This window comes from Camelus dromedarius, chromosome 16 (assembly GCF_036321535.1).
Source record: "Camelus dromedarius isolate mCamDro1 chromosome 16, mCamDro1.pat, whole genome shotgun sequence".
In the NCBI taxonomy this organism is placed as follows: Eukaryota; Metazoa; Chordata; class Mammalia; order Artiodactyla; family Camelidae; genus Camelus; species Camelus dromedarius.
The window spans coordinates 18,820,619-18,837,027 of NC_087451.1; the positions used below are offsets into that span (position 1 = coordinate 18,820,619).

The following is a 16,409-nucleotide window of genomic DNA, read 5'->3' on the forward strand; positions in this document are numbered from 1 at the left end:
TGGGACAATATCTGAAAATGGAAATGGAATGGACAAATTACTAGAATAAACACAACCTTCCAAAAATTACCCAAGAAGAAATAGAAATTCAAATCGTTTATAACAACAAAACCTTGAAAACAACTCAAATGAGTATGAGAGGAAAATTAAATCGTGAGCAGGGGAGATTGTAGTTTAGTCAAAAAGTGGAACACCTCTGTGGTTTTATATGGAAGTAAAAATATTTCTACATATATTAACATGCATACATCTCACAAACAAAATGCTGAGTGAATAAACGCAATTTGTAGAATGCTTTGTAAGTAGAATTACATGTCTTTAAAGTTTAGAAACACACAAAATAATACCAGTCATTGGTAATGGGCACAGACATAAAAAATTAAAATACAAAAACTTGAGAACCACACCCGTCAACTTCAGGGTGGTGGTTACCTAGGGAGAGAAAGGGACGGGGATGGGACAGGGTGGGACTGGAAACAGGTACCTGGTGGCTTTAAGTGGGTGCGTATCTCTTTAAAAATATATCAGAAATACATACAACCAAATATTAAGACCTATGAAAGCTAGACGCTGGGTATGAGGGTTATTTTCTTCTCTATGTTTTTCTGTGGTTTTGAAATATCTCCTATTACTTGTTTTATTTAAAAGAAAATAGGAGATGAAGAAGTGAAGACAATGAAAAAGGCAACTCAAAGAGTTTTGCTCTAAAGAGAAGTGGCAGGGCAGTCGCCGGCGTGGCACGTGGTCCACAGGGTGGGCGACTAAGTGGGGCTGGGGGAGCTCGGTTGTAACTCGCGGGAATGATTCAGGAGGGAGAGAAAACTCACGGGTGCAGACAGGGGTAAGCCCTGAAGGAAGTGCATGGGCGTGGGCTTCACAGCCTTAGATGGGAACAGAGCCATGACACCAGCCCGCTAACAATAAGGGAAGGAGGGTGTGTGGGAGATGCAGGCTTGGTCACTGGAAAACATGGAGGTGGAAAACTTGGAGATGAGTGAGGCCCCTCAGCTGCTGTAACACCACAAAGCGTGTTTCTCACTCACATCACAGCCCAAAGGAGGACAAGGTTCCTCGCTGGAGTGGCTCAGGGGTCCAGGCGCCTCCCATCCTCAGCTCTGCGGCCCACTGGGGCTTCCTTGGGTTCCCTTCCATCTGGTCAGCTGAGAAGCAAAAATCAAGAATGAGAAGGACCAAGTAGGACACCTTATGGCCAGGCCTGGATGCACGCAACAGAGCAGTACGGGCCGGAATCCAGGCTGGAGGGTGCAGCTCCCCACGACGTGGCAAGAGGAGCTCGGATCAGTGACTGTCAGGTGGCCGCCATCACAGAGCATGACAGAGGCTCTCATCAGATCTGACATTTTCTCAGTGAAATAAGCAGCAAGTTTGTCGACTGAAAGGGAGGAAGGCTCAAGAGAGGAGAAAGTATGAAGCGATGATCTTGAGAGATGGAGAGCGGATTGAATCTGTAGGACTGCCGGAAGGGGCTGAAGATTCACTTGAAACTGGTCACAATTTTAAAGTCAGACGGGTCATCGTGCGGTGGTGTTTTGGTTGTTACTGGGGCTGCTTCCTCTGGCCATACTCAACTGCCCAACTGCGGGACTAGAGCCAGAAGAAAAGAATTTAACTGGGGTTGGAATTTTGCCTGGTGAGAAAGACCAAGGGGAAAGAGGAAGAAGGGAATTCAGGGTATGAAAGGATTTTAATTATAATTTTAATTACAAGTACTTCAAGTTCACTGAGAAGGGCAGTGAACAGGACAAGGGAAGGATAATGGAAAAGAGGACAATGGGACTGAAAGTTCCATGCTTCTATGCATGGCTTGGTCTTTCTGGTGACCAGCCACCATCCTGAAGCTATCCAAGAGCCCCCCAAGAGGAGCCTCATTAGAACAGAAGATGCTCTTATCACCAAAGAAATTCCAAGGTTTTTAGGAGCTCTGTGTCAGGAACTGGGGGTGGACACTAAATATATATTTCTTGTCATGTCACAACTATCTATTAATTCCTATATGTACTTGGATGTGATAGATATCTATTGTTTGGTGTGCCCCCACCTCCAACCCCTAATCACCACATTTCTGTGAACTCTCTCCCTACCTTTCTGTGTGGTCCCTGTGGCAGCCGCCCTGAAATGACCCTGCCCGTGGCTCCAGCTTATTGGCACAGAGTTTGTCAGCTGACCCGCAGCCAATCAGCATCTTCCTTGGGAGCTGAGCGAGGGAATATGTAAGGTATAAAACTCAGGACTGTTGTAAGCACCTGAAGAGCAGAGAAGCCAGCCTACAGTCAGAGAGAACAGGCAGACGCTCTGCAAGCAGCAGAGCTGATGCACAGACAGAACTTCCTGGGTCCCTGCAGAGCACAGAGGCCCAGCTGCACCCCTGCCCCAAGACCCTGTGGGATAGTCCACAATCCTTCTGATAAACTCCTTCTTTGTATAAGCTGGTTCCCCTTGGATTTCTGTCACTTCAAAACAAAACAGCCCCTACTAACCCCCTGGATCCATTTCTGGAGTCTGTTTCATGTCGCCGATTCATCCGTCCGTCCCCAGGACAGCGCCAAGTGTGTTTCAACTACTTACCTTATAGTTGAATATCTGTTCGGACAAGTCCCGATTGTTGTTTTTTAAAACATTTTTCTGTGGGCTGTTCTCACACATTTATTCATACTGTCAAATTCCCCCCAAAAATGCATAGGAATTTTGATTCCGATAACCTGGACTTTTACATTAATTTAGGGGAAACTGAAATCACTGCTCTGTTGAGACTCCCTAGCCAAGGATAAGTTGGTTGTATTCCAGTATTTTTCTGACCTCCATTAGAGTTTCACAGCTGTTTTCATACACACCTTGCACATTTTCTAAGTTCATTCCTAGGTGTTCTGTGTATTGGCTGCCATCGTGCAACCTCATCCATCTTTCTGGAGTTGGAGTTTGGGGATGGGGCTTGCAGTAGGTACCTCTGACGCCCCACATCACACCCCCTTGCCTACCACTGACTCAGCCACAGCAGAGGTGGACAGGGCTACGTGAGCTCGGGCAGCTCCTCCCGCAGACGGCGTCCCACCTCCAGCCTGAGCCATACCTTCTACCCCGGCGCCTCCCCAAGCACCGCTCCACTCAGAGCCATCCTGCCAGCACAAGTCCAGCCCAGACCCCTGAGGAGTTAACGCCACGGGAAACAGTGGAGAAATGCTCCAGGACCTCTCCTTTAGATCCAAATGCTCAGGAGATGCTGGGAGCCCCACTGGCCAAAACGTGCGGTAACCGCGGTGACACGTCCCATGGATTTGGTCTTCCCTCCCCTGTCTCACTACCCCGTCCTTCCCTCCTGCTTTCTGGAACCAGCTCCCCAGAAAACTCCCTCCCTCAAGCCTTTCTCTTAGCGAAAGAGCCTTCTTGGAGAGACTCGAACCAAGACAGACCTCCTATGAGATTCTGACTCACGCGAGACAGTGGAGTTTTATAGGAGAAACACGAGCTGGCTGGCTTCCCCACGGCCAAGAAACATCACACCGCCTCCACATGGGCGCTGAACTGAGCTGGGACCAGTTGGCGAGAGTGAGCACCAGGGGACAGTCCTTTCAGGGATACAGCTGAGGGGCAGGAAAAGCTAACTTGGCTTCAGGGCAGGGAATCAAAAGCTCCTGACGTAAAGGTGAAAATAGGAGTAAAAACCATAGCAATTTTTTTCCTTAAAAATACAAAACAAACCTCCTGACGGACACGGTTTCCTCTCCTTCCCAGCGCGCACGTGCATGGGTGTGTGTACACACATATAGACACATAGTCACATACATACCTACAGACAGACACGCACGCACACATACGTACATGTACACACACATGTATCAGGCTGTCACCCCAATATTCTTGAGTTTTCCAGCCTTTGGAGTCTTATCCATCTCTTCAATACTTCCAACCAGCCTGTAACTCCTCCACAGAACTACATACCTGGTTTGCCTCTTCCAAATTCAGGCCACAGCCCCCACCTTTATCCCCCAAAGCACAGTTAGCTGGAGGCAATAAAGAGGAAGATAAGACAATGGTCGGAGAGGGGCCAGGAGGTCAGCTGGGGAATTTCTGATGGGAAAGTCTTTGAATTTAGACTGGGGTGGGGGGGTGACTATACCAGAGAGAAGCAACAGTCACTGGAGGGATTTAAGGAAACATTAGCAATTGCAAATGTTTTTGGCGAGGATACTACATAGATGGGATTATGTGGTATATTATTTTGCAGCCTGAAATTTTTTCATTTTTTTAAGTGGCAATTTCTTTTTATTTATTTATTTTGGGAGGGAGGGGGAGGTAATTAGGTTTTTTGTTTTTTGTTTTTAATGGAGGTACTAGGGATTGAACCCAGGGCATTCTAGGCATGCGCTCTACCACTGAGTTAGCCCCTCCCCTCTCACTTAATTTCCTACAGACATTAAGCACAAACTTGTCCCTCCAACTATTCCCGCAAATTTGCATCATGCACTCCAGACTCAGCATCTGGGAGAGAGGGTCCAGTGGGCACCATCTAAAGTACAACCCCACCCCAGCTACAGCAGGGAGGCCCGAGGGAGGATACAGTCCCTGCAGCTGTTTGCGTCCTCAGGAATGCACGTAATGAGGGATCCCCTAAAACAGAGATGACAAATGTTTACTGTAATATCCTGGTTCTCTGTTGGGGGGCTTTTTTTCCCTTGTTATTTTGTAGGAGTTCTTTATACTCTGGCTATTAATTCCTTGTTATAAATGTTGCAAATATTTCATCCAAGTCTATCACTTATGTCTAATTTTAGTGAAGTCAAATCTGCCCATCTTTTCTGTAGAAGCAAAATATTACTTCCCCAAATTGCTCTTTAAAAAACTATTATGTCCTGTGTTTCCATTAAGAAGTCCTATCTGCAGGCCAAGTTTTCTGATTCAGCTGCAGTGAATAAAATACAGACCAAAGTTCAGAGAAGTATGGGGAACATCCACAAACTACTGCCCGCTTCAACAATTATCAATGCTTGACCAGTTTTGTTTTTCCTACACCCACCCCAACCTACCCCCCCCATCCTCCTGAATTATTTCGGAGCAAATCCCAGACATATCATTTCCCCTGTAAATATTTCAGCATGGATCTCTAAAATAGAGAATCTTCTGTTTCTAATTAACCACAAACCATACTATTACCGCACCAAAAATAATTGACAATGATGCCTTATCCGAGTAGTATTTTAAATTACCTGATATTCCCATAAGGACTTTTTACAACTAGTCTGTTCAAATCAGGATCCAATGTCCCCACATTGCAGGCACCGAATATGCCTCTTAAGGCTCTTTTAATCTGTAACGGATTTCCCCGCCCTCTTTTTTTTCCCTTGCCATTTATTTGTTGAAGAAATCGGAAATTGGCTCTGTAAAATCCTCCTCCTGGGTTTGACTGAAAGCTCGTCTGTATGCGTGCTCCCCTCCCAGCCGAAAGTCATATGAACAGGTAGTTAGAGCTAGAAGCTTAATTAGATTCAGGTTCAAGGTTCTCTGAGCAAAACAAATCTTTCCCAGGTGATGCTGTGTAGCCCCCATTACATCAAAATAGGAGATACCTGATGTCTGCAATTTTTTAAAAAAATGACCTCCTCCTTTCTAATCATTTTATTCTTATTTCTCAATCTAGATCAGCCTCCAGAACTAGCCCGGGTGATGATTCACCAAATCTTGGGTCCTGTTTCTCATCTCTCCCCATTAGGGACCCTGGCAGGGTGGACACTGAGACGCGCACGTCCATTTTTCCTTCTGGGTCAGAGGTGAGCTGTGAGCTTCTCCCACTCAGTTCAAGGCACGCTCTCAGTTTCGGTCTGTTCAAGGTTCTTCTCTCATTTTGAACCCCCCACCCCCACCGCACGCTTCACCCTGGTCTCGTCCTATTCTCCTCCCTTCCTTAAACAACCACTTGAATGGAGTTGACATGTCCTTGAAAATGTGTAGATCCTGGAAATGCATGCAGTGCGATTGTGTGCACAGGCTTTTAACTTTTATCAGTGTTCTTGTGTTCTAGACAGCATTCTCTTTTTCAGTTTTTTCATTCAATGCTGATTTTAGGTGTATCCATAATATTGTGTGTGTATGTCGTCACTAGGGTTTTTTTCTGTGCAAAACACTGTGGTCTTTTTTCCAGCTTTATAGAGATATGATTGAGGAATAGAAATTGTATCCATTAGATTGTGATTTTTTAAAGTGTACAACGTGATGATTTTACACATATATGCATGGTGAAATGATTCCCACAACCAAATAAATTAACACAACCATCACCTCACATGGTTACCATTTCTTTTGGTGTGGTCAGAGCACTCAAGATTTACTCTCTTAGCAAATTTCAAGTATACGATAGAGTATTGTTAACTCTAGTCCCCATGCTGTGCATTAGGTCCCCAGAATTTATTCCTCTTTTAACTGAAACTTTGTATCCTTTGACCAGCATCTCCCCATTGCTCCCACCTCCAGCCCACCGCCCCTGGCAACCATCATTCAACTCTCTGGTTCTATGAGTTCGAGGTTTTTAGATGCCACGTGTAAGTGAGATCATAAGTGAGTTTTTGTATTTCTGTGTCTGACTTATTTCACTTAGCATAACTTCCTCAAGATTCATCCCTGCTGTCACAAATGGCAGGATTAGGGTTCCTTTCTTTTATGGCTGAATAATATTCCATTGTAGATATATATATCTACATTCATCCATCGACAGACACTTAGGTTGTTTCTGTATCTTGGCTATTGTGAATAACACTGCAATGAACATGAGCGTGCAAATATCTCTTCAAGACACTGATTTCATTTCCTTTGGTTATATACCCAAAAGTAAAATAGTTGGCTCATATGGTAGTTCTAGCTTTCATTTTTGAGGACCCTCCATGCTGGTTTCCATAGTGACTGCACCATTAATCACTGTTCCTAAATGTGGGACAGTAGCCTATCAGGCACACCCACCACGTCGTGCTATCAGCAGGCACCTAGGTCCCCTCCAGTTCCTGCTGCCCAAACAGCACTGCTGTGAACCTCTCTGCAGCGTGCCTCAGTGGACCAGTAAGAGTGTGTATACCCAGAAATAGGATTGCAGGGATCATGATATATGTGCATTCTTAATTCCACTAAATACCTTGCAGAATGGCTATTCCAATTTATACTCCCATCAGCAGGGCATAAGGTTCTCATTTCCCCCACGTCCTTGCCAGCACTTGACTTCCTCTCTAATTGTTGTCAATTGAATGAGTGTAAAGAGATGGCTCAGCGATGTTTGTTTTAAATTGCGTTTCTCTCCTTACTAGTGATTATAAGCACGTCTTCGTATGCACATTAGACCCCTGGGGTCCATCTTCTGTGTACTGCTGTTTATATGCTTCCCAACTTCTCTAATAGGTTTCCAATCTATTTCTTCCTCTCAGGGCTCCTTCAGTGCTGGATGTCTTCCGTTTGTCCTCAACATCCACTGTTTACCGTTCTCCACTCTTTCCGTGGCTTCAGAGGCTGTATGGCTGCATGAGCATGCTCCCTGGCCATCTGGCTTCCAGGCCAGGCAGGAGCTCAGAGGGAGGAAAAGGAGAGAAATGAATATACTGACTCCCCAGCTCCCTCCCTGGCAGGTGGCTGTGGACTAAGTTCCTCCTGCAACCAGAAGTCACAACAGACTAAGTCACAGCTCCTGTATCTCCACGCAGCATCCTCTCTCTCTGGATTCCTGAAGACGCTACCAACTCCCCACTGCTGGGATACCTGGGTGCCCGCCCTATTTTGGTGGCTTCCCTAATCCTGCTCACAGGATTTTGTAAATCCTCTCTTTATTAAAACATCTTCCAATTACCCATTTCACATAGGCCATCTGTTTCTTGCTGGGAGCCTAATGGATACATTGTCATTGAGCTGAAAATTTTAATTTGCATGCAGTCAATTTCACTGATTTTTTTTTTCTTTTTTGGCTTTTTGGCTTTTTGGTATGTGCTTTGGAGGCCTTATCATTGAAGCCCTTCTGTACTCCTAGATAGAAGATTCTCCTTCCTTTTTTTCTATTACTTCTGTACTTTTAATCTTTTATATTTAGATCTCAAATCTATCCATCATCCATCTTTGTATGTGTTGTTGGGTATGGATTTTTTTTCTTCATATGGAGAGCCAATTCTCCCAATAATATCCTTCCTCTACCAACTTGAGGTGCCTCCCTTATTATATATTAAGTTCCTGTTTACGCACATTTCTGTCTCTGAGCCTCCCATGCCGTTGGTCTCTGTCTGTGCTGTATCATTTCCACACTGTCTTTATGAACATGGCTTTGTAGTATACTCTAATGCCTGGTAAGTCTAGTTTCCCTTTCTCTCAATTTTTGCTTTTTTTTTTTTCCCAAATTGACTTTTATCCTTCTGTGTGGATTTTTTTTTTCCTTTAAGATTGTTGAGATGCTTTTAAAAATCCAGCTGAGATTTGTATTTTTATTACATTGAATTTACATATGAATTCGGCAAGGATTTTAGTCTTTTTCTTGTCTACTTTTTATATATCATTATGATGATAGTCGACTGATACACCTGCTGAAGCCCCTTATTAGGCTGACTGTTTATTGATGCCATTGATTGTCCATGTGGATGATCGTATTGTTTTATCGTTTGCTTTCGTAGATGCACTTTTCTCTTTCTCTTCTCTCCTTTCTCTTGCCTGGAATGCATCACAGCTGGAGCAGGACAGGCGTCTTGGAACATGTGATAGAATCCACATGTTGAGAACAGCAGAGGAACAATGTAGAAGCGGTCAAGATCCTAAAAGATTTTATCATAAATAGGTGTTGAACTTTCGCCAAGTGATTTTTCTGCATCCTGTGATTTTTTCCTTTTGGACTCCATTAATCTAGTCTTCTGTACTGCCTATGTCTATTTTATTAATAGATTTTTCTGATGTTAAACTCTCTTTGGAGGGGGAGGGTATAGCTCAGTGGTAGAGCACATGCTTAGCATGCATGAGGTCCTGGGTTCAATCCCCAGTACCTCCATTTACAAAATAAACAAACAAAACAAAAAAATTGAATAAACAAATAAATAAATAAAACTAATTACCTCCCGCCCAAAAAAGTAAAATAAAATAAAATAAATCTATTTTTTAAAACCATCTTTGGGTTCTTACTCAAGGTATATATGCTACTTGAACATGCTATCGCTTTTAATACACCAGTGGATTGGGTTAGCTCATATTTTATATAGGGATTTTACATTTTTGGTCATTATAGTGAAAACTCTCTATTTGAAATTTGTTTAAAACTTGCTTTATGGCCAAGTATTTGCTCAACTTTTTAAAAGTGTGCCAGTGTACTTGAAAAGAATGAGTATTCTGTAGCTGACAAGTGCGCTCAGCTAAATGCATCCACTGGCTCATTATATTTCAACCTTCAGAACATCTGTGCTTAGTGATTTTTTTTTTGGTCTGCTTGATCTGTCAGTTACTGAGAGAGGCATTACAGTCTCCTACTGTGAATATAGATTTGCATATTTTTTCTTGTACTTCCAAATTTTTTTTTAATTGAAGTGCCACCTTTTTTATTTCATGTATTTTGTGGCCATGTTATTCAGTGCATGTATTTAACACTGGTATACCTTCCTGTTGAATAAAACCTTTTACCATTAGGAAGTGACCCTCTTATCTCTACTAGTACTTTTTGTTATAAAGTGTACTTTGTAAGAAAATCACATCGTTAGAATTTTCCTACCTTTTTTGTACTTTCGCTTTCAACCTCTCTGTCTAGATATGTGTCTTGGGAGTATGGTTGGACTTTATTTTTTATTCTGTCTGGAAGTTGTCTCTTCAAAGGATAATTTAGTCTTTTGCATTTAATATAATCAGCAACATATTTGGATTCATAACTAATCTTTTGATTTTTCTTATTTACCTGTTCTGTTTTTCTCTCCTTCCTGTTTTCCTTCAGATTTATGTTTTTTTCCTTCATTTTTCCCCTTTATAAATTTGGAAGCTATAAGCTCTGTTTCTAAGGGATTAACCTAAAAATTATAACACTGGTAGGAGAAACTGTCTTTACTCTGCTGTTTCAAATCTGATGGTGTTATATAATCACATCCTCTGCATCTGTGCTTCTGTGACCTTTCTCCTCTCTAAAGTCATGTTTGTTTCCTTTTTTCTCCTCCATATTTATTTACCTTTTCCAAGAGTCAGATCATTCTTTTGTTTATGATATCCACATTTTTATTTTCTAGTGCATTAATTTTTGCTTTTTAAAAGAAGTTCCTCCTATTTTGCTATTCTCTTTTCAAGTGTCTTGATTTAAAATGTAGCTTATTTCAATTCAGCCTTTCTTATTTTTTTAATAAATGCCCTTAAGGTTAAATAATTTTGCTTTTGCGAATTTCTTCATAACATCCCACAGTCACGGTATGTAGTGCTCTCTTGTTCATTTCTAAACCCCTCGACTGTTTCGTTTTTATTTCCTCTTAAACTCAAAGTTGTCTAGAAAGATGATGAGAAATGGATGTTGATTGATTTTTTTTGGCTATACTTTTGTGTTCATTTCTAACCTTATTTTACTGTGGTCACAGCATTGCTCCTTTTTAGAATCAGTGTAGGTTTAATTGGTGGGCTAATACTTGGTCAGTTTGGGTTGATAAACCCATAAGTAGCCATAAAGTCTTCATCTGTTTGTCCCGTTCACTCCATCCTGGGTCGTAGATCCTATTTGTTTTAGGTTTGCTCTTCCATGGTATTGCTTTTCCTCCCATGTTGGTGAGTCTGGGTTATGGGTTCCTCTCTGCATATGTTGTATCTGTTACCTGTCTATGGATGCTGCTTCTGATCGCACTGGGGTGGTTCTGTTCCTGGGGGCATTGCTAGAGGTAGGATGGTCCCAGTGAAACCCAACAGGAGACTGCAGAGCCCTACCAGGTGCAAAAGCCCTTCCGTGACCTTTCTCTTGTTTGTAAAAAAAAAAAAAAAAAAAAAAAAAGTTGTGGTCTCCCAAGCCTCCCCAGAGTCACAAAAGAGCAAATTTAAGCGGTTAATGACTAGGACAAAAGAATCACTGACTCTTTAGTTCCTCCCTGAGGGACAGAGGGACAGAGGTACCAGGTTCTGATGAATCTTCCTGGGTTGTTTTGCAGATACTAAAACCACCACCAAATGGAAAAAGCTAACTGCGTAACGACCTGACTGTAGCCAAGACATAAGCTGCTCCATCTTGAGCAGTCCTGAGTCTATGGCTTGGAGAATTCCAAGAACTGGCCTCAAGGAAATGGGAACAAACCAACCCTGGAACTGAAAAGTAACTGTGCTTAAAACAGTCAAGATGACACTGATCAGACTACTGCATGACCAGTTCCAAGATGATTGTTGCACGTAGCCCCTGAAACTCCCGTTTAAAAGCTTTTGCCCCTGATCATCGAGGGGAGATGGTTCTTTGGGAAATGAGTTCATCTTCTCCCCGGGATTGCTGGCTTCCTCAATAAAGCTATCTTTCCTTTCACCCAGTGCTTGTCTCTCAGTATTGGATTCCTGAGCCTTGAGCAGCTGAACCTGAGTTCAGTAACACCAGGAACAACACCATTTTACAGCTGAGACTGAGAGAGTAGACTAACTCACATGCCCATAAATAACAAATGCAGGCCACCTGGCCCGAAGCGCAGCAGTACTCAGGGTGATCACTGCCTGCCCTAGGCTTCCCAGTGCCAGCCAGCCCACTCCCAATTCCTAATCCCCATCAAGCAGACAACTCAGAATGTTTAGTGTATTTCTCTTCTTTTTACTCTAAAAAAAAAAAAAAAAAAAAAAAAAGTCGACAATAACAACCTGCAAACTACAGAAAGTGGCGTGGTTTCGATATTTCCGCCCCTCCAAACATTATTCTCCTTGCCTCAGACACCACCCTTTCCCTTCCCTCGAAATCTTAGATGAAAATCCCCCAGAAAGTGGAGGAGGCCCCCCATAGGAGGGTCCCCAAGCCAGGACCCCTATGGCAGTTAAAGGCTTTGCGGAAATAAATTAGGGGGAGAGGGGGGTGCTAGCTGTCCCTGCCCCGCTTTGTCTCGCAGACCCAGCGGTAGGGCCTCTGGCAGACGTCATCGTTCCAGCGGCCGTCGTCGGTGAAGTGCGCACAGTCCTCGCCTCCCCCGAGCCCGTGCCCGTACCAGTCGTCCGGCTGCTCTGGTCTCCAGTTCCTAGAGAGACCAGACGGATCCGGGCCCCAGGGGGCCAGACCTTCAGCCGATTGGAGGAGGGCCCGGCGGCCTGGGACCTGCCAGGCTGGGACGATGGGGCACAAGCAGAGCCGAAAAGCTGCGGGACGCGCACACTCACTTGAAGCCCGTCTCGTAGTCCGTCCCGTCTACCCATTTCCAGGGCCCGTTTTGGTCGGTGAGGCCCATCCAGGTGTTCACGGGGCCCATGTGGTGCTGGATAAATTTCTGGGGAGAGAGGAAGGGGTGGTGACCTCTCCTGAGACCCGCCAGCCTCCTAGCTGAGCCCTCCCAGGCCCTCACCTGCTCCTCCCAGGAGCCGACCACCACCAGGTGAGCGCTCTCCAGCTCGCAGTACTTCGCAGCCTCAGGCCAGGGCTTCCCAGAGCGAGAGAACCAGTAGCAGCTGCCTTCATAATCCATCCAGTTAACTGGGCAGCAGGTCCCTTCGGAGCCTGGCAGGGGGAAGTGGGAGGGTGGGAAGAGGAAAGATGAGAGGTTGAGGGGAAGTGGTTAGGAAAAACAAGGCTGGGTGCCCCCGCCTCCTCACCGTTGCCCTGGAGGACAGCCATCTGACAGCTCAGGCTTCGCAGGTCAGCCACAAACTGTTTCACGTGGAGCAGCAAGCTGGAGTGATCTGGGGAAACACGGCAGAGGGGGAGTGAGGAAGAGAGTGGGGGAGGGAAAGGAAGTCCCTATGACCACTAGGGCCTGAGAAGGCTCTGTCATCTCTGTGCTAGGGGCCGAAGATCAATCAGAGATGCTCCTGCCACAAGGCTTCTTGGTTTGGCCTGAGAGACCCCTGCATCCTGGGCAAAGGCACACTCGCGCATGCGCACAAACGCTCCCTCGCTGACCTTCACTCAGGTCCTGCTGCTGTTTCTCCAGCTGGGACTCCAGGGACTTCATCTTTTTCCCCACATTTCCTCCTGGGAGAGAGACTTGTTTAGTGTCTCAAGGTCCCTACATTCCCAGCCGCCCCTCCTAGCTCTGCCCCCCAGCCCTCCTCACCCTGGATGCTCAAGGCCTTGACCTGGGCATCCGTGCTCACTGTGAGATTGCTGAACGTCTCTCTAAGGGCCCGCAGCTCCTCCTGCAGCTTGGAGTCTGGGCAGAAGTTGTGAAAAAGTCAAAATCAGGAGGCTGTGTCCACCATCACAGCAGCCAGCCCTTCCCCAGCCACTTCCCCCACCCCAACCGCCAATATTGCTCCCTTCCCAGCCCATCCCCCGAGAGAACCCACTTTGGGATCCGATCACACAGACAACCACCAGCAGCAGGAGGCTAAGGCCCATGGAGAGCAGGAGCAGGCGGGGTCCCGAGCAGAGACGGCGAAAGAGTGACTGGGGAGGAGGCGGCCCTGCAAGAGGAGAGGGCGTCAGGGGCTCAGAGACAGAGGGGAGCCTAGGCCAGCTCTGAGGTCCTAGGAGCAGCCTGAGCCTCCTCTAGTAGACTAGGAGGAAACATACAGATTAAGAAGTCTGGGCGGTAGGTGACCCGAAGAATCCCGAGGAAACTGGAGGTGGGGAACCGTGAGAAGTTTGACCTGCTTTAGTCCTAACCAGGCCCTGGGCATTTGCTGACACCTAGTGGCCGAACTGAGTCACCGCATCACATGAACTCAGCCTGGAGGATGTATTTGGCGAGCCGGAGGAGACCTCTGGGGCTGGGCAGCCTTGCAGGTGGGGCGAGAGAAGTGAGTTTCTTGCTCTCCCCATGAATCCCACTCCTCCTCGTTGGCTGGGCGCAGGGAGAGGAGGCAGAGTAACTAGACTTCAGGTCCCTCAAGTTGCTCCCACCCGGGAGTCCTGTGAGCTGGAATATGGGGGCCTCGGCTCCATCCTCACCCACAGCCCTTTTCCCCATTAAAGAAAACTGCCCACTCCCATCCGCCAAGAACATCAACCCGGCGGCCCATACAGCATCCCTGCTCCCAGGAGAAAGGGGGGTTGTTTTTCGATGTAGAAAGGCCTCATCCTCCCCTCAACCTTTTCACAGAAATCTTACCCCTTGACCAAACTCATCCCAGACACCTTGTGCACTCACACTCACACACTCATTCACACTCACATACACACACCCACACACATACTTACACACTTGGCCAAGGCTCACAGGGTGTTGGAAGAGGAAAGGAGAAAGCTGTCTAACTTCTTCCAGTTACTCCTGTGCCCCTGGGCACCCCCCTCCCCAGGGTCCTGAGAAGCGGGTGACAAGGCAAGGGACAGGAGGGTCATGCAGAAGCCTTGGGGCACGTGTCACCAAGAAAGGGATTCCAGCCCTACGCCCTGCATCTCCCCTAGGAGAGATGGCTCAGACGCCACTGGGTCCTTGTAAGTGGGGCAGACCCAGAGAGAGGCTGGGGGCACAGAGAGGAACAGCTGGGGGCCACATAATCTTGCCTTTGAGAAATGGGGGGAGATGTCCCCTCACCTTTTCTGTGTTGATGGTCATTCTCCTCGTTGTCCAGATGCTGAAGATCTTGATATTCCTTTGTCATGGTAGGGCCAGCTGGACCTGGGACCAAGTCAAGGCTGGGGTTAGGGGCTAAGGCTGGGGCTGAATGGAGTTGGGGTGTGGGGTCCAGTCCCTTTCTAAGTTATTAACAGCTATGTGGAGTCCTTTGTTTTTTCTCCCTTCCCCTCCCAGGATTGACATCCAGAATCTATCTTCTGAAGATTTCCCACCCAGTCCCCACCCGTCCTGACACAGGCCCCCCCATCCCTTCCCCAACCTCACCCCACCCCCAGTCGGTTCCCCTGCCTTTCTTCCCCTTTTACTTGCTGAATGTCTTGAGGTTGACTCCTAGGTCCCTCAATGCTGTGCAGATCCCAGGCTAAGAGACAGGCCGAAGGCTGGAGGATTAGGGTGTGCAGACAGCCCTGGATGGTCGGGGGGAGGGGGCAGGGTCCCTTCGAGGGCCCTGAGCCCTGTATGTCTGTGTGTCTGTGCGTCTGAGTGTCTATGTGTCCAAACACACCAAACTTGGCATCTCCAATGCCCAGGACTTTGGACGTAAACAGAGGTAGAAATGGATTTGGAACTCAGAGGGCGTGCGGGGGGTGGGAGCGGGGGATGGGTTGCCTCTTCTTTCCTTCCCAGGGACTGGGGAGTCTCCCGGTCTGTCCCTCATCCTCATCCTCATCTCAGTCACATCACTCCTCGAGGCCCAGTTTAGGGGGGAGAAGGCCAGGAGGGGCAGGGTGCATGTTGCTGTTTCCCCTCTGCCCCACCCCCCTTTCACTTCCTGCCTCTGCATTTCCCAGAATCACTGGTGTCTCCAAATATCTCTGATCAGGATCAGAGGGGCCGATCTCCGCTCTTGCCCAATCGGGCCTATGACCCTGGCATATGAGCCTAGGCTCAGCTTTCTTGGGGTCAGCCCTCGGACTCTTCAGTTCCAAGCTGAGTGTCTCCACTCTCTGGGGAAGTAAAGTCCTCCGAGCTGCATGGGGGGCAGTCGGGGGACAGGCAGGCCAGCCGGCTTTTCCCACTCAGCCAGGATTGGTGCCAGAAAAGCTCCGCGGACCTCTGTGTGCTTTTCATTCTTAACCTCCTCCCACTAGCCCCAGAGCACATCCTTGTTTGATTCACAGGTGAGGAAACCCAGGCTCTGAAGGATAAGAGCTTACCCAGGGTCCTCTGCAAGGAACAGCAGAGGGAGGACTGGAATTCAGGCAGTTGGACTCCAGGGTCTGTTTGCCGCCCCCAGAACCAGATCGCACGCATCACCACAGCTGGGCCCTGCGGTCCCCGAGAGGCTGACAGTCGTCCTCACAGCACAGCCCCATGGCCGGTTCAGGGAGGGATGTGTTAAGAGAGGAGTGTGTGAATTGGAATTATGCTAAACTAGAAACTGGGCAATCTTAAAGACATTAATAAGATGTTAATAAGTCTCACTTTAGGCCCCAAATGTGAAGTCACACAAATCCTATGTCACAGTTATTTCAATGAGAAAACTAGACTTGAGTTATGAGCGTTTACATTATGTGAGATATTCAGGAACACGTCCCTCACATAAAATAAGGAGGCCTGGGGCGCCCTCATTGGTCTATTTCTTGAAAACCTCTGTTTTACTTGCATGCGCTGGGACTGTGGCCAGGAATTTTGGTGACTGTTGCGCTGTTAATTTGGCTTTTCCTCATATGCTCACTCACAATCTGGTTTATTCAGACAAACACACCTACGCCGTTTCGGTCAGAAGTGGTCACCCTT

The 16,409-nt window shown here is 46.8% G+C and overlaps 1 protein-coding gene and 1 non-coding gene across 3 annotated transcripts; one reads left to right on the forward strand and one right to left on the reverse strand.

Annotated features, from left to right (window-relative positions):
• Positions 1–8,940: 8,940 nt before the first annotated feature.
• Positions 8,941–9,013, forward strand: TRNAA-AGC (transfer RNA alanine (anticodon AGC)). The gene has a single exon. It is a non-coding gene; the product is annotated as a tRNA-Ala (tRNA).
• Positions 9,014–11,744: 2,731 nt separating this feature from the next.
• On the reverse strand, positions 11,745–16,105 carry LOC105103051 (asialoglycoprotein receptor 1). 2 transcript variants are annotated; one of them, XM_064495155.1, is made up of 9 exons: positions 15,827–16,105; positions 14,628–14,711; positions 13,438–13,554; positions 13,206–13,301; positions 13,052–13,123; positions 12,745–12,831; positions 12,498–12,649; positions 12,316–12,422; positions 11,745–12,176 (listed from the first exon to the last, which is right to left on the reverse strand). In XM_064495155.1, exons 1-9 carry the CDS (start codon positions 15,921–15,923, stop codon positions 12,020–12,022), a joined length of 969 nt encoding a protein of 322 aa, XP_064351225.1. In that variant the 5' UTR covers positions 15,924–16,105; the 3' UTR covers positions 11,745–12,019. The 2 variants fall into 2 exon arrangements, with proteins under 2 accessions (XP_064351225.1, XP_010994868.1); XM_010996566.3 differs by lacking the exon at positions 15,827–16,105 and adding an exon at positions 14,975–15,639.
• Between the last annotated feature and the right edge of the window lie 304 nt (positions 16,106–16,409).